The 27,336-nt window shown below is 43.5% G+C and overlaps 1 protein-coding gene across 1 annotated transcript in view; it reads right to left on the bottom strand.

Moving 5' to 3' along the window:
- Positions 1 to 1,029: 1,029 nt before the first annotated feature.
- Positions 1,030 to 27,336, bottom strand: part of Htr2a (5-hydroxytryptamine receptor 2A) — a 61,855-nt gene continuing 35,548 nt past the window's right edge. The window contains exon 3 of the mRNA XM_055609719.1: positions 1,030 to 4,950. Within this exon, the coding sequence (XP_055465694.1) occupies positions 4,148 to 4,950 (803 nt within the window). The 3' untranslated portion in view covers positions 1,030 to 4,147. The remainder of the gene's footprint in view (positions 4,951 to 27,336) is intronic.

Here is a 27,336-nt window from a genome sequence, read left to right as displayed (position 1 = left end):
TCCTAGAGACACGACAGTGAGGTACAGAGCGTTGAGGGTGACTCAAGCTCATCACCAGCGTACGGGAGAAGCAAAGAGGGAAACTGGAGTGTGTAGCTTCTGAAATATACTTCCCCCACTTGGGTGAAGTTGGGAGAAATGTTTATGGGTTGGAGTCAGGTGCCCCTGGCTTGAACTGCTACTTTTCTTGTTGGCTGTGTGGCTTTGGACATGCCACTAACTGAACCTCAGTTTTCTCATCCTCAAAAAGGACTATTCCCACCTTTGGGTTCACTGTGAAGGAGTCCATTTATGTAAAATAAGCAAAACAGACAGCTTAACACCTGGGGTATAGCAGGTATGGGCTCAACACAGGCGGTATGACAGCCTGGGGGGGGGGGGACAAAAAAACCAAACAAGCCCTGTTTGCAATCATTTCTACAATGTCTTCATTTTTGAGTTTTTTTTTGGAAACAGGGTGTCATGTAGCTCAGGCTGTCCTTGAAATCTGTAGGCATCCACCCCCCTCCCCGGTCTCCTCCCGAGTGCTGGGTTATATGTAGGTACCACAAAGCCCTGCCTTTTTCTATGTTTAAAGATGAAGCGATGACTCCAGTGACTTTCTGGCATATTTAATGACAATGCTCTACGTCCTTGGTCAACTGTGACTCCTGTGAGGGAGTGTGTATGTTTGTGCATACACGGCAATGCCCCTTGCATGTGCACACCCGTGTGAATGCCTCTATATTTTTTGGCTGTGTCAGCAGGATGCAGAGAATCCATCTTTTGTACATGACTGGAAGCTGACTCAGGACCATTAAGCTGATGAAGTCAGCTGTAGCTTCGGGAGATGGCTCCAGAAGCACAGGCTTTTACTCTCCGACTATCCTCAGCTTGAAGACCTGGAAGGTTTTGGGCAATTTCTTTTAGCAAACACAGCTATCAACTCACTGGTATTTTTTTTTTAATATATACTTTATTTGCAATTAATCATTCATTCTTGAAATATTTTAGAATAGATTAAAATCAGTACATAAAATAAATCTTCACTGTATTTGTTACATATGGCACAGAATAACTTAACACTTTATAAATATGTTTCTTCAGTGCACAAAATAGGACAAGAACCCTTTTGCTTAAAAGCAGCCTTGGGGAGCGATTTGATTGGACTACGGTAGCGTTTTTTTCAAAACCGACCACGAGATGGCGGTGTAGCCAAATAGATCATGTAAGCTTTTCCTGAGTTTTCCTCACTTACGGTGTTGAATCCCTTAAGTCTAGGAGACTATCATTCAACTTAAAGAAGAGTGACGTCTGTTACTCTTTTAATAGCACTGGCTAGAAATGAATCCTTCCATCGCGGATCCATAAATCACTTGGTGGTTATTTATTTATTTTTCCCTACTGGGGAGGAGTGTATCTAAAAGCCATAGGGGTCGGAAGTACCCAGAGTAAAGAGAAGCTTAAAGTTATCACTCAACTAAAGATTAATAAACTGAATAGAGGCTATTGTTTTCAACACCCTGATAGGATTGTGTTAAAATCTTTCCATATAATTAAAGCAGCTTCCAGTTTATTTAAAGTGTATCTCTTGTTACACAGTAACCCTCCTTTGTCAGTCACGGAAGGTCGTAGGAATATTAGAACATGAACTCACATTTAGATCAACGTGATTCAAACATGCACATGTGTCTGTTCTCACCGACTCGCTCTTCTTCATATAAATATATAAATATTGAATAAAGTGCATGGGAACATGTCTGTACATATATACAGGTACATATTTTCTTATATACACTTTAATAGATACTTACAGAGAGAAAAGCCACGTACACACTGGTAATATATGTGTAATCAAAAAGACACCTTTCAGGCAGTATTCATGTTCGTTCTGACGAAGATTAAGTTTATGGGATGGAACCTGTAATTTTTTCCTTAATACATATTGGCATGTGCAGAGTTTTAAACTAAGGCAACCACATTAGAGCAAATTTCTTAACACTTCCGTTTTTCCAGTCAATATGGCCTGGTCCTCAGGGACTAACTTCTTTCAAATACAATCTCAGAGCTAGTGACACGTTATAAATTTTAGGTCTGAAGCAATTGACGGTCTTTCTAAGTGGCCCTAGAGACATACTTAGGGGAAAATAAAATCTTAATTTCCAACTTACATAATGAAGCTTTCTACATTCTTTAATTTCTAAACCTGTAACACTTCCCAAAAGCTTACAGTAAAACACCTTTGTTTTCAATAAAATAAGGGTTTCAGCATTTTACCCTGTGTCTATCGTCTGACCTGACAGAGATGTGCAACTCACTCTTGTATATCACAGTGTCAAGGTGGACTAACTTTAGCTGACCTTTGTTAGTCAGTAATAGCCTTTTCTACAAAATATTGTGGTAACCGATATTTGCTTTCTAACTGGGAGCTAGTGTCTATCAGAGTAAAAGGAATGTAGTTTTAGTGGGAAGGAACAAGAATATTGCTTTAGATCTTGGTAGTCATGAATTGGATCCAGTCTGAGGTGCTTATTTCTGTGTGTTAGGTACCGTCCTTGATCCAACTGATATTTTCCCATTTCCTTGCTTGCCTGGCATAGGTCTATAACCAGTGAGAAAAACTGAGAAAAAAAATTCTCAAGAGTTGCTACAAAGCCTTTTCTGAATCTGGTAAGAAAGGAATTGAACCGATTGATTCTCAAAATAAATCTGTTCATACTTTTTGACAACAACCAATTAAGTTGTCTTTTTTTTTTTTTTTTTACTGCAAAGATCTTACACATTTATTTTTATATCCCTAAGAAACTGCTCCGCTCATAAGACAGAGTCAAACAGATTACTGTGGAAGGAAGCTAAGCTAACCCCTTCTAAGGAAATAATAGAAACACATTAATCTGAAAGTATCATTTTTTTTTTTTTTAAAAAGCCTATATTTATCTATTTCGTTTTGGAGACAGGGTCTCATGCAGTCCACACTGGCCACATACTTGATAGATAGCCGAGAATTCTTTTGAATTTCTGGTCCTCCCACCTGCATCTCCCGAGCACTAGGATGACCGGCATGCACCTTGGTGCCCTGTTGATGCAGTGCTGGGGGTCCGAGCCGGGACTTCCCGCGGGTGAGGCAAGCACGCTGGTCAACGGAGCTCCATCCCCAGCCCTTTAAAAACCTCGGTTTTACCTGATAAACGTCAATAGGAAAGTCACTTGAAGTCTACAGAAATAGCCTAAGAAGCTACTGCTAACAGCGAGAAACCTGAGTTTATTGCTCGGCCCTGACAGTCAACTCGTCGTACTGGTCACTGCTCAAAGGGCGCATGCGCAACGCAGTCGTTCGGTAGTGCGGTACCAGTACACCTCCAGGATGCTGTTTCTCTGAAGCAAGTTCTGGAACTGTACTTGAAAAAGGGAAATTATCCTTTGATAGTTTACAGAGAAGAAAATATGCGAAACAAGACCACATTGCAAATTCAGGTAAAGCCCAAGAAGTGGAAGAGAAAGCAGCCTGTTACGGAATAACATTTAAAACCCTCCGCATCTGAGAATTAACGACAGATGCAGCAAATGCCGGCAATCCTGTGAACACTTCAAAATGGCATCCATGGAAAAGCAAGAATGAAAAATATTGTCAAGTATTTCAATGAATTATATCAGCAATACAAATTTCATAATACTGTCTATTTTTTTTCTTTTCAAAATATGTGTCAGGGTGAATTTGAAACTCTTTCTTTTTTCTTTTTTTTTTTTTTAAAAAAAGAGGCTAATTCATTATTTCTAGCTATTTTTATATACAACAATTTATAGATCGCCAACTCACTCCCATGCCGCCCATCAACAACGTGGCAGCAAGGTTTCTATTTGATAATAGAAGGCGATTAGATTGATGTTATGCCTCCTTACAATTGCACAATAAAGGCCAATGATTTTAAAGCTCTCATTGACAATGTTAAAAGTGTCCTAACGCTCCTGTTACAAGTGCTGTCAGGACACTGTCCCAGTGCACACTTTGTGACTCGCTCCTCTGAACACACAGAACACAGCGAGGCGCAGAAACACTGTTGACTCCCTGGAGTAGTCCAATTTATCCCAGTGTCCTCTCTCCCTGCCCCCACACACGGGTACAGACTTGTTCAAGCGGCCTCGGCAGTTGGTCACAGCCTCCCGTCCATCACACACAGCTAACTTTTTCATTCACAGTTTCCAGGTTGTCTGTACAAGTCTCCTCTGAGTGCTCCTTTCCCAGCGAAACCATAGAGCAGTCGTTACCTGTCGGCTCGGTGTCTTCCTGTGAGTTCTTGTTTTGGCCCGCCTGGAGTTCACTAGACTTGTAGGCCAATGCTGGTATGGTGTTCACTAAAATTAGCTGCAGTGGCTTTCTGTTCTCCTTATACTGACACTGGATGTACCGTGAGAAGGCAGACCTGTACGTCTTGTTGAACAGTGTGTAGACCAGTGGATTGACAGCTGAGGAGAGGTAGCCGATCCAGACAAACACATTGAGCAGGGCTCCGATGACGTCTTCGTTGCAGGACTCTTTACAGATGACGGCCATGATATTGGTGATGAAGAACGGGCACCACATCACGACGAACAGGAAGAACACGATGCCCAGCACCTTGCACGCTTTCTGCTCGTTGCTGATGGACTGCATCGTCCTCCTGCCTGCGTAGGAGCCTGTCTCCCTGTGGATCGACCGTTGGAAGAGCTTTTCTGAGGACAGAGAACTCTGAGGGAGGAAGCTGAAGGAGGCTAGTTTGGCCCGAGTGCTGAGGTCACTCACACACAAGGTGGCCTCTTTCTGAAGTGACTTGATCGTGAGGAAGTAGGTGATCACCATGATGGTTAGGGGGATGAAAAACGACACGAAAGAGCCTATCAGGACAAAGTTGTCATCGGCGAGCAGGCAGCTCCCCTCCTTAAAGACCTTCGAGTCATCCTGGAGTCCAAAGACTGGGATTGGCATGGAGATACCTGGAAGAGGATGAAAAGTGAGACAGATGATCAAGGAACTGAGTATATGATGGTGTGAGCATCACCACATAATCCTGGCTGGTCAAAGAATTGACCAGCTTACTTCAAGAGTTCAAACATATTATTGTCAAGTGTGTGAGTTAGAAACAGAATGCTACAGTACATGGAAATATGAGCTTACAGCCAGTCAGGTGGTACACAGCTCAGGCAGAGGAGGACAGCAGTGAGGAAATGTCACACCGTTGGCTCTGATCACGCTAATTTCTCCCCATGGTGACTGGACCCTACTCAGTGAAGTTTAGCTTGACCGTGATGTGATGTTTTGTTCTCGTTTTGGAGTTCAGGAGGTTTGAGGGAGGCTGTCTAGGCCAAAGCAATCATGATATACTTCTTAGTCTATGTTATTTTTTTTTCTATCACAAAGGCAGAATCAGGAGGATGGGGAAGGAGAAGAAACAACTGTACAGAGCAGATCAAGTCTGCTTCTCCCACCAAAGGGTAAACATTCTGAGAAAAGAAAGCTGTTTCCTTCCTGCACTTGCTTGTTTTTTCAGCTTCCTGAGTTGCATGACAGAGGATGCTTGGTCGAGCTTTCAGCCACTCTGTAGTCTAAGATGCGGCCCTAAGATGCAGCTCATCCCAGAGTCAGGGGTCACTGTTGAACTCTTGCCTTGCCATTCCTTTGAGAATGTGTAATACAAATGCAGCAGCAGCAGCAACAACAACAAAACAAGAGAAAAACAGCCAAACTCTGCATGGTCAGAACAGAGTTTGGCTCTCCTCAAACACAGGTGTGACTGTCCTAACATTCCGATGGTGGGAGGGAAAATATTTGACAAGAGTATCTCTCTGTCTGGTCCCCCAAGGGGTGTGTGTGTGTGTGTGTGTGCGCGTGTGTGTGCCTACTCACAGTCTGGGCCCATGTGGGAGCCAGAGACTGACATCTTTAGTTACTTCTCTACCTTACATTTTGAGACAGTGTCTCTCATTGAATCAAGAGCTTGCAATCTCAGCTAGCTTGGATGGCCAGTGAGGCCCCAGGATCCGTGTGGCTCCGCCCTGCCCCTCCCTCTTGCTGCCATGCCCAGGATTTTACATAAGTGCTTAGTATTCAAACTTGGGCACTCATGTTTGCCTGGTGTGTTCTTTGCTCCCTGAGCTGTTATCCCAGCCTTACAAGACTCATTCTAAGTACCATTTGCTGGTAACTCCACAGGCTTCAGTGATGACATTTGTCCCTTGTCTATGCAAGGTCATCCCAGTTCTTGTTTTTGTTTTATCCTGTTCTGTCTCCTGGGAGGTGAACGTAAATGACATTAGGGATACTTACTGGTAAAGGACCCTTCATTCCTGTGTATTGTTGGGAACATCCTCTGAGCTAAGAGTTGTGACTGTAAGGGAACCATCCTTTGAGACTGTCTGATGCCTCACCGAATTTCAGTAACTTTAGAAAAGATAACCTATGATTTCTAAGAAGTGTGCTTTTGTGTTTTTTTTTTTTTGGCCAACATTTGAACTCACATCTGTGAGAGATGTTTCTTGTACTCATATCCACGAGAGATATTTCTAGTACTCATCCAGTCTTATTATTATACAGACTCCCTGCTTACTTCATCAGAATGGACACGCTGGACATCCATTTCAGATGGACATAGATGTGACTCATGGCTATGGTTCTGGGCTTCTGGGGTGATGTTCAGTTCTTTTATGGTATGAGGTTGGTGCCAATATGCCTTCATGAATGGAGCAAGGATGAAAGGGATCAAATATGTAGAACACCAGGATGGTGCCTGGCTCAAGAGAGATCATATAACACACGGCAAAGCAGGTGGGAATAATTTTCTTTGTGGAATTTTCAGGAAAAGATACCAACATTATTTTGTTCTGTTTTGTTCAGTTTTTCTATGTTAGCCCTTACATAATAGAGTTCATAAACCCAAAGAAACAAATAGTGTTTTGGCTGTTCACTATTGGCTACGTGAAGATGATGTAATTATTAGCTTCTGCCAGGGTCATGGGAGGTCTCAATCAATTTTAATTTGGTACAGCTAGCACTGTTGATTACTTTTCTGATGTGATGAATTACAGCCATTACTATTAGTCATGATGCATATAAACAAAATATCAACTGTCCAAAAAGGTGTATGATTTTGTTATTAAACTCTTGGGTGTTCATTTCTTGATTAATGCAAAGAAAGTTTCTACCTTGAAAGCCTTTTTGCCCTATTATTTATGACCTGGTAATTTATAATGGGTGGCCATTTTCACTTAACTAGGACAGCCTAAAACACCCAATCCTTTAATTATTTGGAATTTGGAATTATGTCTTGGGTTGGAGAATCACGCTAACTAGACAGCCGCTGAGGGGTGTTTTGATTTCTGCAGCCATGGAAGGAAGGGGTGATGGAACCATTCCTGCAGACACATAGATTCTCCCTCTAAAATGTCTGAGATAAAGAACTACCTGCAGGAAGGCATGGCAGGAGGTCATAGGCAGGATCATTTTGTGCTTCAGAGGGGACACCTTGATTTGAATGGGGGAGAGTCAAGTTCACGGGTCTTTGAATGACCCACTTCTCCATCTAACTACTATCTAGCCACTGCTGTATACCACTTGTTTTCAGTGTTTCTTCTTGAGTACGTGGTCAGCAAATGTTTGTAGAAAGACTGGTAGGAGTGCTCAAGCAACACTCTAGAAAGAGGGAAAGACATTTTTGTCAAAGAACAAAAGCATGGAGCTAGGGCTTTGTGTGTACAATGAAGAGGTTCAGAAGCACACTCCTGCCAAGAAAAATGAAGAGCACTGGCTGATAGCCAAGAGTATGGCCACAGTCATCTCAAGTGCATTAATTTTCTGGCTGCTTTGTTTGATAATAGTGGCTTTTGGAGACCTGACATCTCCTCTCACTTGAAATTTCTGCATATTAAGCATTTTGCTTTATGAACAAACAGACGGTGGCTTGAACTACGTGACTCTGCATTTTGTTTAATACTTTTTTTTTTCCTGAGGAGTAGAAAACAGCAATCAAAATTCACTAAAGGTACTGGATCTTCCGTGCACATTTTTCATTCCTTTGCATTAAAATTCAGACAGTGAAGTGAACGGGGAATCACGGACGCTGAGAACACGAGGGCTTCGTGAGCTCAGTGCCCTGCTTGCTGTGCACAAGAAGCTCACACCTCTGGTTAGCATCATACCATGGGCAAAAGGATCGTAATTCCCAACTTCCAGATGTCATAAACAGGCTTTCCTTTTACTCCTCCACCTTGACAGTTAAGGATCTTGGAACTAATGGCTCTTTTGTGGCAATTATTTTTTCTTCCAATCAAGAAGCTTGAAATAGTAGATAGCAAGGGTCTCCTGGGAAGTGAAACACTGACAGTCAGTGTTGGGGGGGGGCAGGGGCTTTCAGTGTATAGAGAGCTGAGAAGATAGAAACAGATATTTCATGACCCTGAGGAAAGTTCTGAGTCGTAAGTTTCAATTTCCCTCCGATTTTTACCTTTTCTGTACATTTGAACACTTGTCTTAAAAAAAAAAAGGGGGGGGGGGATTTACTAGCAGTTGAACAGAAATCACCATATAAGCCAATGCTACAGGATAATCTTCAAGCTGCAGGGAGAGGGAAATTGAAGGTGGATGGGGAAACTGGAAATGACACTCACCAACCTATCGGCTCCAACACATGGCAACATTTCACGATAATTTACACACATGCGTTCACTCTACATTGCCCTTTTCCACAGACTGGATAAACATTACCCAGGTGTTCTTAAGGGTTGATAAGAATTTCACCTTAGAGGAAAATTGGCCCTAGCAAGCTTACACAACTTTTCTTTAAAGAACTGCATAGAAATTTAGGGACAGAATTAAGACTTATACTAGCCTCTTAATTTTTATGGCCGATTGTTAAAAACCGATTGTGTCTTCTTTTTATAGTGGTTATAAAATCTATAACTATATCTGAGCTCATTAATGTTGGTCTCAGACAGCTCCCCAAACCTTTAACTGGCATAGATACATATTTATATATAGTCTCTGAGAAAGAGAGAACTTTCATTAGGTTATCTGAAAACTTTTATCAGCCAGTATTGTTAATTACCCTGAATTTCACTGATGTTGCACACACACATCCATGTACATATCCATTCGTATACCTACATACCCGTACATACAGACACATATTATACATACATACACACACACACATACACACACACACACACACACACACACACACACACACACACTTATGCACACACCCCTCTTCAAAGACTCTCTGAACTTTGAATCTTTCTTCATTCTTAATCTCATAGTAAGTTTCCTCCAATGTGACATTACACTTTTTGAGGCCAGAAATTAGGAAGAAAATGTAAATTCCTCCCTTGGTCTCCATCCCATTTAACAGTTGCCTTCAACTTTGGTTGCACATTAGGATCACCCAGGAAACTTTAAGAAATGATGGTGCCTGGGCTTCATTCCCAGACCAATACATGGACTTTGAGAAATACGAATGACTAGGTTCTGCCCTGACATTGGAACAAAAATGGTGCCAGTGACCCTCAGAGAGAAGTGTGTGAAGCAGAGGTTGGCACTACTTGCCCATCATAGATTCTTGGTTCAGTGGCCCCTGGCTCTACCGGTCCCCCTGTAGCAAAGAGGCTGTGCTTGAAAACTCTGTGACGGTCTCCCACTAAATGGTAGCTTGAATTCTGACTTGGAGATGCAGACAGTGACTGTCACTTCAAGACCCAGAAGCCCATCCACATGCTTCTTGTTCCAGGAAAGATTTATTTATAGTTGTCATTTTTGCTCCTTGAAAATGTAAGTGTCTGAATCATATCATGTGGTTGAAAGCATTGACATTTATTATTAAAAACTAATTGGTTATTTTTATGGGGTGGGTATGCCACATCATGAGTGTGTGGCAATCAGAGAAGAATTCTGTGGAGTCGGTGAAATGAATTTTGACCTTGATTTGTTGTTGAAGCCACAGTAATGAAGGGACTTTGGATGATGGCTATATAAGTTAATCTGGCTTAATTATTCTGTATCATATACATGTATCAAACATTATACCTCATATCTATATATTCAGTTGTGATCTTGTATCAAAACATTAATACTAAAACTCAAAATTTTGTATACTATACTTTCCTTTTAAATAAGCATAGAGATGTGCATGTCATCCAGCATTACTAGGTGTTCGTTTCTCAGTTGAGGATTTAGTGTTATTTAGACAAAGGCCATGCCTGGCCCGCATTGTCTAACCCCATCTTTTATTATTGACTCTCTGAATTCCTATTGGGGACAGGTTTCTTGAGTAAGTTTTGCATGTGATACATCTAGTTTTGGCACCTCTGGTCTACAAGGTATGGGTAGAAACAGCGCTGGTGTCTGCAAGGCTAGGGTGTGGCAGCTATGTGTACACACAACCCAGGTCTATGGGAAGTCAAACCTACCTGTGGGTTAAACACACCAAACTGTAGAGAACCCACAATGTCTCCATGCTCAAGCAATTACCAATCATTCAGCTCACCCTAGAAGGTCTTTGCAATTTGGTCTTCATGGAATTATGCACCATTCTTAAGTTTTCACATAATTGTGTGGCCTTCTCTCGCTGACTCCTCTTCACCATGTCTTGAGCTATTCAGAACAGTGTTGCAAACTGCCTTTTCAGTTAGTTGCATAGTGATCTGAGATGTTCTCAAGACCTGCCTCCTCTCAAAAGTATCTCCTCCCAGTGACTTGGTTGAGATATGGCAGTGTGCTGTTGTTAGCATGAGATGTCCCTTTTATTGTATCTAGAATACACTGCAGAGTTGGCTTCTACCCAAATTCAAGTGGCAGTGGATAAAGGTAGGTCCATGTGGGCCTTGGCTGTCATGAGAGAGAAGCCATGGGGAATAACTTAGGGAGTGCCAGCCTGACAGTGAGTTGATAAATACACCCTGGCATCTTACTAAAAGTGGAGAGCATCCAAGGGCACTGGAAATAGTAACAGAGGATACAGAGACTCATCCCATTTGCCCTCTGATTCAATTCTGATGATGCCTACTTCTCCAAATGTTTCACAAACCACTTTTTGTCATTCCTAAGCTAAGCAGGGGCTTGGGTAAGGCAGGGGGTTGGGTGGGCAGGTGGGCAACTTGTCTCGTGGGTGCACTTGCATAGAAAGCTCACTTTTTGTTTTCTATGTCTACCAGATATGCTTCGGAGGGAGACTGTATTCCCCGACCCCCTCCTACGTTTCTTTCAAGATGTATCTCAAGGCATATCCTTTGTGAAGACTTTCCAAATCATTCTCTCTCCAGTAAGAACTCCTTCCTAACTCTGCAATTGACTCCATAATCACTTACATGGTGCTTCCAACACCTTAGCATTTTTCTTTTCTGTAGAAATATCATTATACCCGTGGGGTGGTGATTATGATTAGTAGCAGAGATGCTTTTTCTTAAAAACTTCTTATAAGTTCAGACCTCAGGTAAATGTCTGTGGGACTAGGGAGTAAGCGCACGAAGGGGCGGGGTGGGAGAAGGGTTGGGAATTATAACACGTTCTGTAGACACATCTCGGCATTGCTGAACAATGTCATAAAGGTAGAAGAAAGCAAAGTGGACATTGATGTGAGACAGGAGAGCTGCCCACAGGACGAGGCAGCCCAGAGCAGACTCCTGGGACAGCTGAAACCACAGGGGGTGATGGGAGGGTGCAGACAATCTCTGCTTTATTTCTTACTATTCTGATTCCTGCCCTGGGATCGGGCCTGTTATTCTGTTTAAAGCTGCTTCTCAAGTAAAGTTATTACTGGGAATCTAGAGAATGGCGTAGTGAGGAAAGACAGTATTTAAGACAGGAGACTGTATTTAAAGATAGTGTTTAAAACAGAAGTTTGTCTCCTGACTGCTCCTCACTGGCTGGGTGACCTTAGGCTGTGTACTTTTAATGACTCAGCCTGCAATGTTGTGATGGAGATTAGGGAGAGAGATCTGCCCTAATTTTCGAGCAGGACTTTGATGAGGAAATGGTGATAAACTGGTGTAGAATTATTTTGTAAACTTCTGAGATTTATTTAAATGAAACAAATTACGATTGCCTTTATGGTGGGTGAGGTTCTGTAGATAATACTAAGGGCATATGCAAAGCTTCAGGAAGCCCGAGATCTCATAGGGAGAATTAAATCATGTGCATACATGATTTATTAAGGAGGTGGTATGGGAGAAAATGCAATCGGGGACGAGACAGAAGATGTGGGTGAGCACAGCTGAATGATGGTGGGGTGTGATGCTCGGAGCTCGTTCACATTTCTGGGAGAGAATCAGGTAGGAAACAGCTGCTGAGCTGGCCCTGTGGCTGGATGACATCTGGATGGGACTCTCAACCAAAGCAGGGTCCGGGAGGGGGTCTGTGTGCATCCTGATGAACACCTGGCCTTGTGCATCCCAGGAGGCAGGCAGCTGGTGCTGTGTATCTTGGCAAAGGTGTACCTGGCCCCACTGTGGGCTAGGGCAATCTCTAGTTTACTGTGCAACTAACTGAAGGCTCAGAAGCTAACACACATTTTCTTGATTTGTTTCTGGTTCTGGTTTTTTGTTTTTTGTTTTTTTTTCCCTGAAGCCAAATTCAACGTTCTGCCAATGCTTGTCAAGTTTGTCCCTCCTGAGCTACAAACCGAGTTCCGTACTCACATCTTTTCTTATTATAGACACTGAGTAGGTCCACCATCTGGGTCAGCAATCAGTTGTGGTCATTTATCCATCCGTCATATATTTAATTGGATCCCCACTGAATGAGGTACTTTAGGAGTTCAAGAGGAAGAAGGGGCTTTACTATAATCAGTTACTTCATAATCCAAGACCTTTCCCTGTCATCTATCTCAAAGAGACCGTGGGAGGGAGAGGAGACAGTAGGCAGTGCCAGGGTTATCACCAGCATCATACTGAAAAAAAAGGAAGGAAGGAAGGAAGGAAGGAAGGAAGGAAGGAAGGAAGGAAGGAAATGATGCATTCAAGGAAATATGCATTTCCCTTGAACTTTATTGTTGCTGAAGGGTATTATAATGTACAGTAGCAGTTCTGGAACATTTGGTCTCAAGGCTTATTTACACATTAAAAAAGATCATTCAAGGGTCCAGAAAGCTTTTGTTTTGGGGAGTTTTGGGTATCTATTGTTTCGGAAATTCGAAAGAGCATTTTAAAGGCAATTATTTACCGACTCATTTAATAATAATATATTACATATTAACGTGAGTAGCATATTTTAAACAAAAAGCCCCTGCATTTCCCCCAAACAAATTTGAAGTGGCACTATTGCATAGAACAGGGTGCATTGGCATGGCTCCATCTGACTCAGTCTTTTTGTTGTCGCTAATCCTTGTATCTGGAAACTGCACCCGGTCCCCATAAGAGAGGGGAGAAGGCAAATGCCATCTTGAAAATATCACTGACCCCCTTGGACTTCCTGAGAGTGTCCCGGGGATTCCCAAAGACCTGCCGCAAAGCACACTTGAAAGGCACCAGTGTAAGAGAGAAAAGCAATTAGCTAATATCAGAAGAGCCCAGCTCTGTTATTTGAAGCAAGCCCCCTCACTTCTCTGAGTTTCTTCTACGAAATGAGGGTTGTTCAGTGATGTTCCTTCAAAGGACCGCCATCAGGAACAGAAATGAGACTCGCTGTATCATTAGTGGTGACTGTGGTACTAACAGCTGGCAAAGAAAAGAATGCTCCATAGCCCCTCTTAATGCTCAGACAGAATGAACTGTCTGAAATGCCTGCTGTAGGCCAAACCTCCAGCTGCCCTTGTTTGGTTCCAAGAGACATGCTCTCTCCCTTACAACTTAGTTTGGAGATGTGTTCATGGCTCAACTCCTGTTTCTATTAACATCAAACCACTGACCACCCAAGATAGGGGCCCCGCAGAGCAGACTGTGTTCTAAGATGGCTCATTAACAGAAGTGCTGAACATGACCCCTGGGGTGAGAACAGTGGTGTCAACCATCAACACTAAATGATAGGTGCAAAAATGGGTACAACTTAAGAAAACCCATGAGGATTCGAATTCACAGAGCAAGGATCAAAGAGATGTCTATTGTGGGTTCCTCTGTGGACCTTGGGACAGCTGGGAATTTTTTTGGTTGGCGTTGGACTTCATGGGAATTTGTATGAGTGACTCTCTTTCCATGAAGCCCCCAATGGGAGGTCTGCATCGCCTTCTTTGCTAGTCATAGTCTTTGGGTTTAAGAAATGGTAGCTTATTCTGGCTGATGTAGCAGAAACTGCACTTAATAAAGTGAGACTGAGCATGTCAAAGGATGTGGGAGGGCTGGGCTCCAGGCTAAGATCTCAGATGTGAAATTATACCGCACATGCAGTGGGTAGGCGAAGAACATTTACTGCTCTTTGCCCACTCAGTGCTCAGGAGGCCACAAAAGTGCCCCTTCTGTCCTTGGGCCTTAGGGGCTCAGGCCCTGGCAGTCAGTTCTTTAGATATGTGAACCAATACATGATACTAAGTGCTTCAGGCATGTGAGCCAACCAACACCTGGCAAATGCTTCAGCATGTCTGCTCATTTCACTCCTTCCCAAGCCAAAATTTGACCTACTGGCTCCCAGTCTAAGTCTTAGGAAAAGTTGGGAATTAGAGTTCTGAAGACTTTTAGAGATCTTAAGAAGCTCCTCTAAATATCGAACTCACATTGAGAACAGCCATCGCTCTGAAGCGCAGCGGTTGGTGCTCACTTTACTCAACATGAAGTACGATATGCAGCTGTCGTAATGGACAATTTCTGAAGTGCTGATGCTAAAATTTCTGTTGCTCTTCCCCACCATTTCCTACTTTTGTTGGAATTTGCAGTTAGCGTACTGTCAAGTATTTAATACTTTAAAAAAAAATAGAACTAGCAAGATGTCTCAGTTGGTAAATTGCCTACCATACAAGTACAAAAGCCTGAGCTAAGATGCCCAGAGCCTACATGAAAAACAGGCACTAGGCCCTTGGCACATATGTTACAGCTGTGCAGCTTGATCTTCATATGGCACTCCTAACAGTGGGAGCAGGAGCTGTCTCTGACTCTGTTGCCTGCCTTTGGGACCCTTTACCCCTACTGGCTTGCCTTGTCTAGCCTCAATAGAAGAGGAGGTACCTAGTCTTACTGCAACTTGATATGCCATGACTATTGGATATTCATCGAGGCTGGCCCTTTTCTGAAGAAAAACAGAGGAGATGTGGATGGGTGGGGGTAGAGAGGGGAGGTGGGGGGAGGGACTGGAGAGGAAGGAGGGAGGAGCAACTGCTGTTAGGATGTAAAATAAACCAAACAAAAACTAGGCACAATGGCATACATCTGTAACCCCAGAACTGGAAGGTGGGGCAGAGACGAGAAGATCCCTGGAACTCACTGGCCAGCCAGCCTAGCAGAATCTATGACAGACTCCGGTGGTGATGGTGTTGGGTGGTGGTTGATGGGTAAGAAGATCTTCTGGATGAAGACCTCAGTTCAAATCTCTAGCCCCCACCTGAAAGCAGACCTTGGTCATGTATGCCTGTAACACTGGCACAATATTGAAGATGGACTCAAGAGGATCATGGGGGCTTTCTGGCCTCCAGCCTAGCTTCAGTTCCCATGAGAGATCTCGTCTCAGAGGAGTAAGGTGGAGGATGATAAAGCAAGTTGCCCAAGGTCCTTCTCTGACTTCCCCACATTCACATGGCATGCACACCTAGCTGAACACACACACACACACACACACACACACACACACACACACACACACAGAAGCATGCATGCACCCTGTGCACGCACACACTAACAGGTATATAGACCACACACACACACATCAGACAATCTGGAATCACAAACCACTTAATGACAACCATGAACTCAAATGCGTTTGGAGCCAGTGTTAATAACTCAGTAACATGTCTGAGCTTTGGGGTTCCTGGAGGTTGGTTGGGAGACCAGTGCTTGGTAGATGATAATATCTGTACAATCAGGCTCAATTAAAAAGAAAACTGAGACACATTGTATAAGCAAAGCAAAATGTGTCTGTGGGCTAGATACACTTTTCCATTTTGTTATTAGCTTGGCAGGCTTAGAGCTTTAGAGAATTTCTCTTGAATTCTTTTTAATTCACATCCCTCATGGGCTTTTCACCTTGGCCTTACTTTTGGGGTCATTGTCTCTATACCGATAAACTGACACCATTTTTTACCAAGAGGCTCAAAGTGACTTTTTATTTGGTTCCTAAACCCCTGAGATCAGCCAGGCTTGTTCTCGGCTTCATTTCAGATTCATGCCCTTGGGCTCGGAAAACACCGCTTTTCCACAGACAGGTAAATTCTCCATTTGACGCTGCCTTCTGGGGGCACAAAATGTCTCCAACCAGCAACTTTACCTTCTAACCCCAGCTACACTTCAGCACTCCCCTGATGTCTTAGCTGTGTGTGAGCGCCTTGAATTCTAGAAGCTTCTTTATGTTTTTCTCTTTCACCACCTACAAGTTGAGCAATAGGAAAGCTGCTACTCAGGGAAGAGTTTACTACCTGTCTTCTACATTTGTATGTTATACATACATACCCTGACATGTAAGCTCGGGGATTTAGAGGTAGAATTATTTTTTTCTATATCAGAGAAACTTTTCTGGGCTCTATTTTCTACTTGTGCACGCTCTGTCTTCTCCAGTCTAAGTATGCCCTTGGGCTTGCAGAAAGAGGCACTCCCTGACTTGAAGTTAGAAAGCACCTTTGATGGAGTTTATCTGGTGGTTGCCAGGTGGTTTTCTTGTAAGGCATTCCAGGAGAGCTTAATGGTCATCCAAGGAAACAGCTTGCCTTTACATTCGATATTTCATGCAAACAAATACACACGCAGAGGTGAAAAGCAGGGAGGAATGATCCACAGGGTGTTAGGTCATCACAGATGCTCTATGCAACAAGTTGCCTATGAGGCAGGAGGCATTCTTCTCATTTTATGAAGAAGGCACAGATGCCAATACAGTCTCTGGTTCGCCTTAGGGCTAACAAATGAATGAGGTAGGTTGTAAACATGATCTGATCTCCCCACCGCCCCTAACTCAAATGTTTTAGGACATTGGCCTGGTGGATGCTTGTCTTGTCTGGTTTAACTAGGCTGTGGTGTTTATAGGACATTTTTAATAGATTCCTCGACAACCTGAGATTTATTACCATTTTCATGACTTTCATTTTACAGCCAATGCTTCTGCGTGGAGGATTAAGTGTGCTCACTTGTGGGAGCATTGAGATGCGTGTGGAAATTATTCAGGATCTCTTATTACTTAAACGAGGGCAAAGGAACAGAAAGAAGAGTTGGAAAACGGAATCAAACAAAACCTTCACCCCAAGGGAGAGACATGGTCACAGTCAGTAAGATGAAAGTACTGAATGCCTGCGTGGCCTCTCAGCTTTTCATCTCTCTAATGGGCATCCCTACCTTTGCACAACCACAGCCGTGCTATGAGCTGCATCCCGTCACCTATTCCCTCTTTGCCCAGGGAATGACATTGCTTTGTGTGTGTATACTTGGCTCAAGAACCTAGGGGAAACATTTTCATTATGTTCCCCATGAACATGCTAATAATGCTAGGGACCCACGCATCTTCTACCCTTTAGTGCACTTAATGGCCAACAAGGGGCTATCTTTGATACTCCTTGTTGCGTGGATACAGCCTGTCTTTCCATTCCCGTGGCAACGCCTGTACTTCAAGCCTTTCAGACTCGCGCTTGAGCTCCCCCACTGTTCTTACCACTTCCCTTCTGCCTGTGTATCCCTGGGCCTCCATGGTGTGTACCGGCCTTCCTCTCTTCCTCAGCTACCACCACTCACTGCACACACGTACGCAAACACCTTGGCTGTTCATCTAGGTCCAGTGATCCAAAATGTCTCGTGTGCTAGCGTGCCAGAAGAACACACCTCTTCTAAACTTGGACACATACACGTAAATGTGTACATTCATCTTTAAGGGGGTCTGCCTTCCACGGCCCCACCCCCAACATCTTCCCCTCCGTAGGGTAAGTTGGAATAGAGCCAATGCCAGGACAGGTCTAGGACATCAGTTTTCAGGAGTTCACTGACAGTAATTAATAAGAAAGAGTGGAGGAAATGGTAATTAAAAAAAAAATGCTGGCCTGGAAGTTGTGCGTTAAAGGCTTACAGTAAAGTACAATCATTCCTTCACCCTAAGCCCTGGAAGCTATCCCGCATCACCTTCCTTTTCTATGTCTCTTCTGAGGCGCCATGACCTGCTTTTTTTTTTGTGTGTGTGTGTGAAATTAATAGGAAGTTGTTTCTCCTAAACACTTGCACCTGATGTATTTTGTGATAGGCAGAATAATGGTGTCCCAAAGATGCCCTCAGCAGTCTCCTGTATGTCATGTTTCACAGCAAAGAGGAATTAAAATGGTGGGCAGGAATAAAGCATCGAGATCAGTTGATCTTAAAAATAGGTTCCTCTTACTGGACATGGTGGTGTACACCCGTAATCCCAGCAGAGGCAGAAGCAGGCGAATCTCTGGAAATTTGAGGCCAGCCTGGTCTAAAAAGCAACCCCGGCACAGCCAAGGCTACACAGAAAAACCCTGTCTTGAAAAACAAACAAACCAAAAAGGTTTCTGCTTCCTGGACCACCCAGGTGGGCCCAATGTAATCACAGGAGCCTTTAGAAGTGAGAGGGGGAGGCAGGAACATTTGATCAGAGCAGCTCAGGGAGAGGAAGGCCTGCCTGGTCCTGACGGGCTTTGCAGACAGAGCAAGTGCATAGGCCTCGCTTGCATCTCTCCTGCGGTTGGAAGGAGGAAGATTAGTCTCCAGGGAGAGCACTTCTAGCATTACTGCAGGCTAAAGGGTATCATATGCCCAAAATCCAGCCTGGATATCTCTATGGACATCTGCATGAGCTTTGGCTCTAGCTCTAAGTCCCCTAACCCTGTGCTTAGAAGCAGGAGAGAAAGCTCAGAGGCCGGCTGCTGGCTCTTGTTCCACTCTGCGCTATCACTGGTTATTGGATACACATTGGACCGATGACCAACTTGAAAAAGCCAAGCATCTGGCTAAAGCTATGTGGCATCTGAGTCTGCAACTTAGGTAAGGCTGAGGGCTGGGGCATGGATGCCTCTCAGAGCTCCCAGGTGATTGCAAAGTAGCTTGAGTTGAGCTCTTCGTTCACCTGAGACTAGAGAAGATGCTGGGGTCACCACCGCTCTCTCTGCCTGGGGCATCCCTTGGCTGGGCTTTGTGTACCCTTTGCCAGGGCACTGTCTACATTGTGGCTTTCTCAGCAGCCCTCCGCTCGGGTTGCCTATGGTTCCTACAGATGGATTAATGATCTCTGGTTGGTAGACATTCTTTAGTTTTTCTGTTGGCTCTGAGTCTCTCATCTTCCTCCAATGAGGAGGAATCGTCTGTTGTCCCAGCTAGTGTACCGTCAGAATAGGACAAGGGAGCCCTCTCTACTTTTTTATTTATTTTCATTTCATGTGTACAAGTGTTTGTCAAGAGTGTGTCTGTGTTCCACCTGTGTGCCTGATACTCATGGAGGCCAGAAGAGGGCGTTGTATCCCCTGGAACTAGAGTTACAGATGGTTCTGAGTCACCATGTGTTTTGGGGTATTGAACCCAGGTGTTCCGGATGAGAATCAGTGCTCTTGGCTGCCGAGCCATCTCTCCAGGCTTATCTCTTTACTTGTAATCTGGAGAGAAGGGGAATTCTCCAGGTAGTTATGGACATCAGTACTTCTTAATCCCACTGTGGGCCTATAAATTCCTCTGTTCTCTGAGCCATGCCTCCTGCTCCTCCCCCTTAGGATGCTTTGGTAGACATGGTCAGAACTGGCACTATTAGAATTTCCTGTTAGGTGATACAAGAGGCTGAGGCCATCTAGGCAGTCCATTTTCTAGTTGGACCAGTTTGGGACTGATTGTTATAGGAAGGCCTTCTTAGAGGGGCTGGAGGATGATTTTGTAGAAAATACTATCATTTCAGGACCAGTTCTTTCTAGATTGAAAGTTGCCGTAGGATTTTTTGATCTATGGGACTGATGGATGACTCCTGTGCACGGGGACACGGAGGTCTTGGTTATCAGCTAGACATAACTGGGAAAAGGGGAGCCCTAGTTGAGTAATTGCCTCTGTCACATTGGCCTGTGGGGCATTTTCTTGATTAGTGATTGATTTGGAAGGGTCCAGCCCACTGTTTGCAGGGCCAGCCATAGGCAGGTGATCCTGGGTTGTATAAAAAAGCAGGCTGAGAGAGCCTGTGGTCACACTCCTCTCTGGCCTCTGTTCCAGTTCCTGCCTTGACTGCTCTCAGTGATGGACTGTGACCTGTAAACCAAATAAATCCCTTCCCATAAGTTGCTTTTGACCAAGGTGTTTCATTATAGGACCAAAAGCAAACTAGAACAGTAGTAATATAATTAACATTTTTATCACATTTAAGGCAGCAATGGAATAGTGCTTGTGGCCAGATCATCAATCTTGAAAGCTCTTTTCCGGGCTGGGGCTGTCGTGCTTTCTACAGTGAGCTCCAAATCCGAAACTCCAGCAGTGAATATGATCTTACTTGGAAATGGACTGTTTGCAGATGACCAAGATAAAGTCAGGCCGTGGGAGTGGCCCCGATCTAGTCTTATTGATGGGCTTATAAAAAGGGGGTGATCAGAGCCCAGTAAAAGAGCTGCACATGGGCTAATGCTTTGTAAAAATAAAGACAGAGATTATGTGATGATCTAAAAGCCAAGGGGCTCCAAGGACCACCAGCAAACCACTGGAATCTAAGATAAGGGCCTAGAAAGGACCACCGCAGAGGGAAGCGGCCTGGCTGCCACCTTGATCCCAGTCTCCTGCTCTCCAGAGGGAGACAAGAACTATGCTAAAGTAAACTAAGTATGCCAAAGTAGGAACTCCATTGAACCTCTTCTCTACCTTTCAGAAGGGATGCTGTAGATTGGCCAAACTCTGGGACACCTACTCAATCCATAGGTTAAAATACAAGAGATTGATAACCATTCTGACCTTCAGAAATCTCACAGGACTTAACTGATCTTTAGCAAAGAGATCTTTGTAGACATCTTTTTTGGAGCCAGGTATAGGCATGTCTCTTTTGGTTTGCAGCTTCTTAGGGAGTTGGGAAAATAGGAAAGAAATCCCCAAATGGAGACATAATTTTCCTTGCATATTTTTAATGCTTTTGGAATGCTCTTCATTTCATGTAGCCAGCAAACATGTAAACAGACACAGAATCTCCAAAGTCCCCTCCCTAATGAATATGGCAGGCAGGCAGGTTGGAATCTATGAGAATTTTAAGACCTGGGAAAGAGTATTATCCAAAATGCAAAAAATTTCAATCTCAGAATTAATACATTTAAATTTCTGTTAAAAGGTTTCCATCTGTTGGACACATCTACGAGTTGAATATCTAAATTATTTAGCATGGCACATTAATGTATACAATAGGATGTAACTAGGCTCCCCCTCCCCCACCCCCAATGCTTTGTCGCTGCTTATGCACATTGTCTTAGGCTGAGAACAGGACTCAGATATTCTTGGGCCCCTGCCAATACTGTCTCATCCTTTGTGAGAGTACCCAACTGAGATTTTTTTTTCTCTACAGAAACTCATTAAAATAAAAGCAAAGCATCAGTCCCTCATAGATTTACAATCAAACTAATACACTATTTGGAAAAGACGAAGTCAGAGCTTAGGCACCGAGTTCTAACTTTCCAATGAAACTTGAATAAATCTGATTACTTTCACAATTTCCTCACAGAGGCAGGTGGAAAGGGAAAATATTTAAGAAATGTTACTGGAAATGCTGTAAGCTTCAGAAATTCAAGAGGTAGAAAACACAGCAAGGTTTCAAATAGCGAGAGAGCTTTTTAAGTGGATGTGAGGCTCAGTTGTTCCCAAGAGGTGTAGGTCTTTTAAACAGACCTGTGGTGGTTTGAATGAAAATGGCCCCCTTAGGCTCAAAGGGAGTGGTACTATTAGCAGCAAAAGGCCTTGTTGGAGTGGGCGTGGCCTTTTGGGATGGGCGTGGCTTTGAAGTTTCAAGTGTACAAGTCAGCCCCAGTCTCTCTTTTTCCTGCTGCCTACTGATCCAACTAAAGATCTCTCAGCTCCCCCTCCAGCACCGTGTCTGCCTGTGTGCCACCATGCTTCATGCCATGATAATAGTGGACTAAACCTCTGAACTGTAAGCCAGCCTCAGTTAAATGCTTTCCTCTATAAGAGCTGCCATAGTCATGGTGTCTCTTCACAGTGGTAAAACCCCAAGACAGACCCTGAACATACTTTCGAGTCAGTGGCAGTGAATTCTGCAAGACTCCTCAGGTTTCTTGAACGGAGTCCTTAGGTTGAATAGGTTATTGATGCGCCTGAGGGTGGTGGTTATGTATGATTTCACACTTGGATTATATTTCCTTAGAACTTAGATTTAAGAGACATACTGTTATTCAATTTCATAACTGATTCATGGAGGGTATATGTTCGAGGTTGGTTTGATGTGTGTCACTGGCCCTCAAGATCTGGTTACACCTATCCTTGTTTTGTAAACCTGCCTAACACTTACCTGATTGGTTGGTTAGATGGCCTGTATCTGGGCAGGGCAGAATGGGGTAGATGTAGCTAAGGTTCCCTAGCTTGGAGAGGACAGACAGATGGGAGGAGAGACAAAAGGAGGACAGGATAATGGGTTAGTGTGGGAAAAAAAAAAAAAAAAAACACCATGTGGCCTGAGAGGAAAGACTTCAATAATGGCGTGAAAAGGAAGACCCAAATGAAGAATACAAGCAAGTACGATGGGTTTATGGAGGAAAGGTAGACCAGATGAGGAGGGTTGTGGCAGACAGCATAGGGTGGAGGCTGGGAGATAGACGGTGAGGTTATTGAGACAGTGTAAGTGGAGTATGTGCCCTGCCCAAGGTAAATAAGGGAATTATAAAATCTAACAGGTGACTGTGTCGTCTTATTTGTGAGAGCACGTTAGACAACACCGCCATGATAATCTTAGGGCTAATAATAAACATTATGTAGCCCCATCCGCATTTTTTAAAAATTTACTACAACAGGAATATCTTACTGAAAGTGTGTCAGGAATGAGGTTAAATTTTGAGAAATGTAACCCTTGTCCAAACAACAACAGTCTGCAGCTCTGAGTAGCTTACAGGTCAGTAGGAGGCATTTATGTCACTATGATGAACACTGGCATGAGGACAGGACAAGGGATGAGGCACACTGGCATCTTAGACCCAACAGACTGCTGTAACAAAACGGCACCAAGGAGGCCATCTATAAATCATAGACATGTATCTCTTACAGTTCCTAAGGCTAGAAGATCTAAGGTGGAGGCAGCAGCAACTGCATGCCTGATATGGGCTCCTTATATTTCCTCATTTCCTTATATACACACAAAACTATACTTATGGCATCTTCACATGGCAGAAGGGCCAAGACATCTCTCTCAGGCCCCTTCTACAAAGGTGCTAATCCATTCATGAGAGTTCTGTCCTCAGGATTTAATCAACTCTCACCAGTACATGGATGATTAGGTTTCAGTACACAGATTAGGAGAGACACTCAAATGTTCAGGCTGTATCATGCAGGGAGGGCCACTTGACTTGGATATGAGAACTGATTAGGAAAGATTTCTGTGGAAAGTGATAGCCAGGCCTTCCGAAAACACCAAGACTTTATCCAGACAAATTGGATAAATGCCCCAGAGGCAAGAAAGCTCAGCACATAATCAGAACTGAAAGTAATTCGATATGAAGTAAGGGTGCTTGAGAGAGAAATGGGCTCCGACTAAAACGCAAGAGGCACATCTTGAAGGGGTTTGCAAGTCATTTAGAGAAAATTTAACTTTATCCTGGGGGCAATGGGTAGCTCTCAAATGATTTCCGACAGAGAACAGAAATGATGCAATGAATGCCTGGCCATGTGGAGGATGGATTTGGACTAGAGCAGCAAAGAGGCTGCTATAGCAAACAAGGTGGCCAGTTACAGCAGGGCTGGGACAGGAAGTAGAGGGTCTGTCAGATACTGGGAGACGGAACTGACAGAACTTAGAGATCAAGGAGGAATAGGGGCTAAGGAAGAGATTGGGGGTTTCTATCATAAGAACTTGTGAAGGGAGAAACAAGCTTTAAAGGGAAGGTAATGGCTTCATATTGTACATCCTGTGTTAGAAGTAAAGTGTATCTAAATTGACACATGCTGTTTTAGTTAGAGTTTCTATTGTTGTGGTGAAACACTATGACCAAAGCAACTTGGGGGAGAAAAGGGTTTATTCAGTTTACACTTCCACATCTTAGTCCATCACTGAAGGGAGTCAGGACAGGAACTCAAACTGGGAGCAGGAGCTGATGAAGAGTCCATGGAGGGGTGCTGCTCCGTGGAGGGAGCTGACTCCTCATGGCTTGCTTAGACTAGAATCCAGGACCACCAGCCCAGAGATGGGCTGGGTCCTCCTCTATCAATCACAAATTAAGAAAATACCTCACAGCTGGATTTTTTGGAGGCATTTTCTCAATTTAGGTTTCCTTCTTTCAGGGGACTCTAGCTTGTGTCAAGTTGACATACGAGTAGCCAGAACATATGTTTTCTGAGTCCAGAGCAGGAAGGTGCTGGGAATTAATCTAGAATAGGCCTCTCCCTCAGTCAGCTCTTGGGCCTTCAAGAAGAGAGTGTTAAGCTACATCTTGAAGAATTAATGCTAGTGGTTAGGAAGAAAGGAAGGAAAAATGCCTTAGGAAGAAGTGTGTTGATGAAGGAGAGTAAGTGCTGTGAGGAGCTGAAGGTGGTACAGAGGACAGAGAAACAAGGCAGGGCATTCCTTATTGGCCTTGTGCACCATAATGTCTAGGGAAGTTAGAAACTGCCAAGACTGCAAGAGACAGAGACAGAGAGAATATGTGTTTTATAAATTAGACTAGCACAGATATAACCTGTTTGATAAGAATAAAGCCGACCAATTTAGAGAATACAGTATGAATATATTCATTCAAAAGTTCAACTCCCAAACTGGGGTGAAGGCCAGGGAGTGGAGAGGAAGAAATGAATTTGAGAGAAAAGCAGGTGGCAGAAATGAGAGATACAGTACTCAACTAGGTATGGAGGAAGGTGGCAGGGACTGTGTCCGGGCTCTGCTTCGGCCACCTGGTAAGATGGGCAATACCAGCTAGGAGCTAGGGAACCTTAGGTGCAATAAGTCATGACAGACTGGTCACAAACCTTGTTTTTTCATTTCAGTCTGAAGTCATTAGTCTCTAAAACAGTACAATTTGTGTCCCTACAAGAAACAATCATAATCACCTTCATCTGCACTGAGGAATGTGATGTCACTTAACCCCACTCCTGGTAGCATTTTCATGGCTTAGGAATGAGTTCCCTATTTGTGAGGTGTTTTCGGTTTTAGAAAGCAGTAGCACTATTCAACACTGGTGAAACTGATAAGATCCCTCTAGGACTCAGCATTTGCAGGCGCTTCTCTGCAGCAGTGACTTTTAAGTTTCCTCAAGTCTTTGAGATGCCATATGTGGTGGTGGTTTCTCCTCCTCCTCCTCCTTCTCCTCCCAAGAGTCAGTGGGCATGGAAATGGCCAGCAAAGCCTTTCCAGAAAAGTTTCTAAATATGTTCCATCATTGACATTGTGGCACCACATCCTGTTCATTCATAGCACCTCACCTTGCCATTGTTGGCGGCTGTTTTTGTTTTGTTTGTTTGTTTTAACCTGTTCATTGTCTTTCTCACCTACTACATAAGGTCATGGGTGGGGATAAGCAGCGAGTTGTACACCTTCTTAACCTGCTGTGAATCACTGCTCTATAAATACTGACTCTTGGAGAGCTCTTTTTGCAGGCTCTTTTAAACCAACACCATTTTTTTCTGACCACACAGATGGTTAACAGCTCAATTCCTTTTGTTTTCCTTACCAGCCGATGAGGAGAGCCCTGGAATCCATCACTGATCCACAGCTCTCCCTTTGGATTTTCTAGTAACCCACCACTTAAAGCTTCACAACCAGGTCAAGCAGGCTCTTGCCCTGGTGCTAAAGCTCATGTTTGTTCAAGCTGGTGTCTGTGCTGTTCATGCTCATGCTTTGACCACCATCCCTTAACTACCTTCAATTTGTTTTGCTGCACCATGCATGGAAACTTCCACAACAATTAGATCAATGGAAGAAAGGATTCCTAAAATTAACAGTGAACAAGCTCACTTGCATGAAAGGAGAACCATGGTGTGGGGTTACTACAGATAGATGGATAGTTCTGTGTACATGGCTGTGACAGTCAGGAAATACAGGCTCTGGAGAAAGGGCTGAGGGGCTGGAGAATAATCACGCTTGTTCCGTTTTTGAATGGGGGACAATACTTTATTGCTTTCAAAGAAAGTTAAGGCTCACTCAAAAGAGTCTAACTTGAACTGTGTTGATTATGTAATTCTTAAGTGGAGGATCTCACATGAACCTTCCTCTTTAGAGGCCTTAATTGGATTTCAACTGGGCAGAATGGATTCTTAATCAGAGTATATTTTATTTGCTTAAAATGAATATTACTGTAGTTACCCTCTATTTATCAACAGAGTGGTCATTAGGAGCTATCAGTGGGCTGACCTTGACAAATTCCATTACTGAAATAATGAAACCTGATGGGTTAGGGTTATTTGCTAATGGTTCTACATTGCAGAGAGAGAGAGAGAGAGAGAGAAAAGCATGAAGCTGGGGTGAAAGAGAGCTACTTATCCAGGCAGGCTGACCCCAGGGAGAAGGTGAGGGAGGGCCTAATGAAAAGCACGGGAGCTTGATGAAAAACAAATGCCTCTCGGGCAGAATTCCTACAAATGAAATGCAAATTCAGATATATATCTTTTAATCACCGGACTGAAAAGGTTGATTACTTAAAATTAGACTCTCCAGATGTTTTTGTTGGAAGCAGGAGTGGGAGGCTGACTAAGAGGGAAGACAAGAATTTATTCTTTGAAAAAGCTTTCGTTATTTCGTAATAGCCAGCGAGAAACTGAACTGGGACATTGCATCAAGGCCTAGGAGGGAAACCGAAAGGGAAAACCCCAGAACAAGATGGGAGGAAAAAACAAGCTGAAATCCTACCAGTCCTGTAAGTTCTGAGCATTTCTGAAATCTGGAAGCCTGAGTTGACGGATAAAGGAGGTGATTTTTCTTAGTTTCTTCAAAGGTATCCACAGGTTAGCAGCATTTTGCTCACTAACCTATGTTGAGCTTGTCAAAAATTTCCTTCAGAAGCATTAAATTTTCGTCACCTTTAAATATCTGACCCACAGAAAACAACCCAGCTCCTTTTCTTTTCTTTTCTTTTCTTTTCTTTTCTTTTCTTTTCTTTTCTTTTCTTTTCTTTT

Source organism: Psammomys obesus, unplaced genomic scaffold, assembly GCF_907164565.1.
Source record: "Psammomys obesus unplaced genomic scaffold, mPsaObe1.curated_primary_1811, whole genome shotgun sequence".
Classification (NCBI taxonomy): Eukaryota; Metazoa; Chordata; class Mammalia; order Rodentia; family Muridae; genus Psammomys; species Psammomys obesus.
Note: the sequence above shows the minus strand (reverse complement) of the source record. Positions and strands in the feature narration are given on the sequence as shown.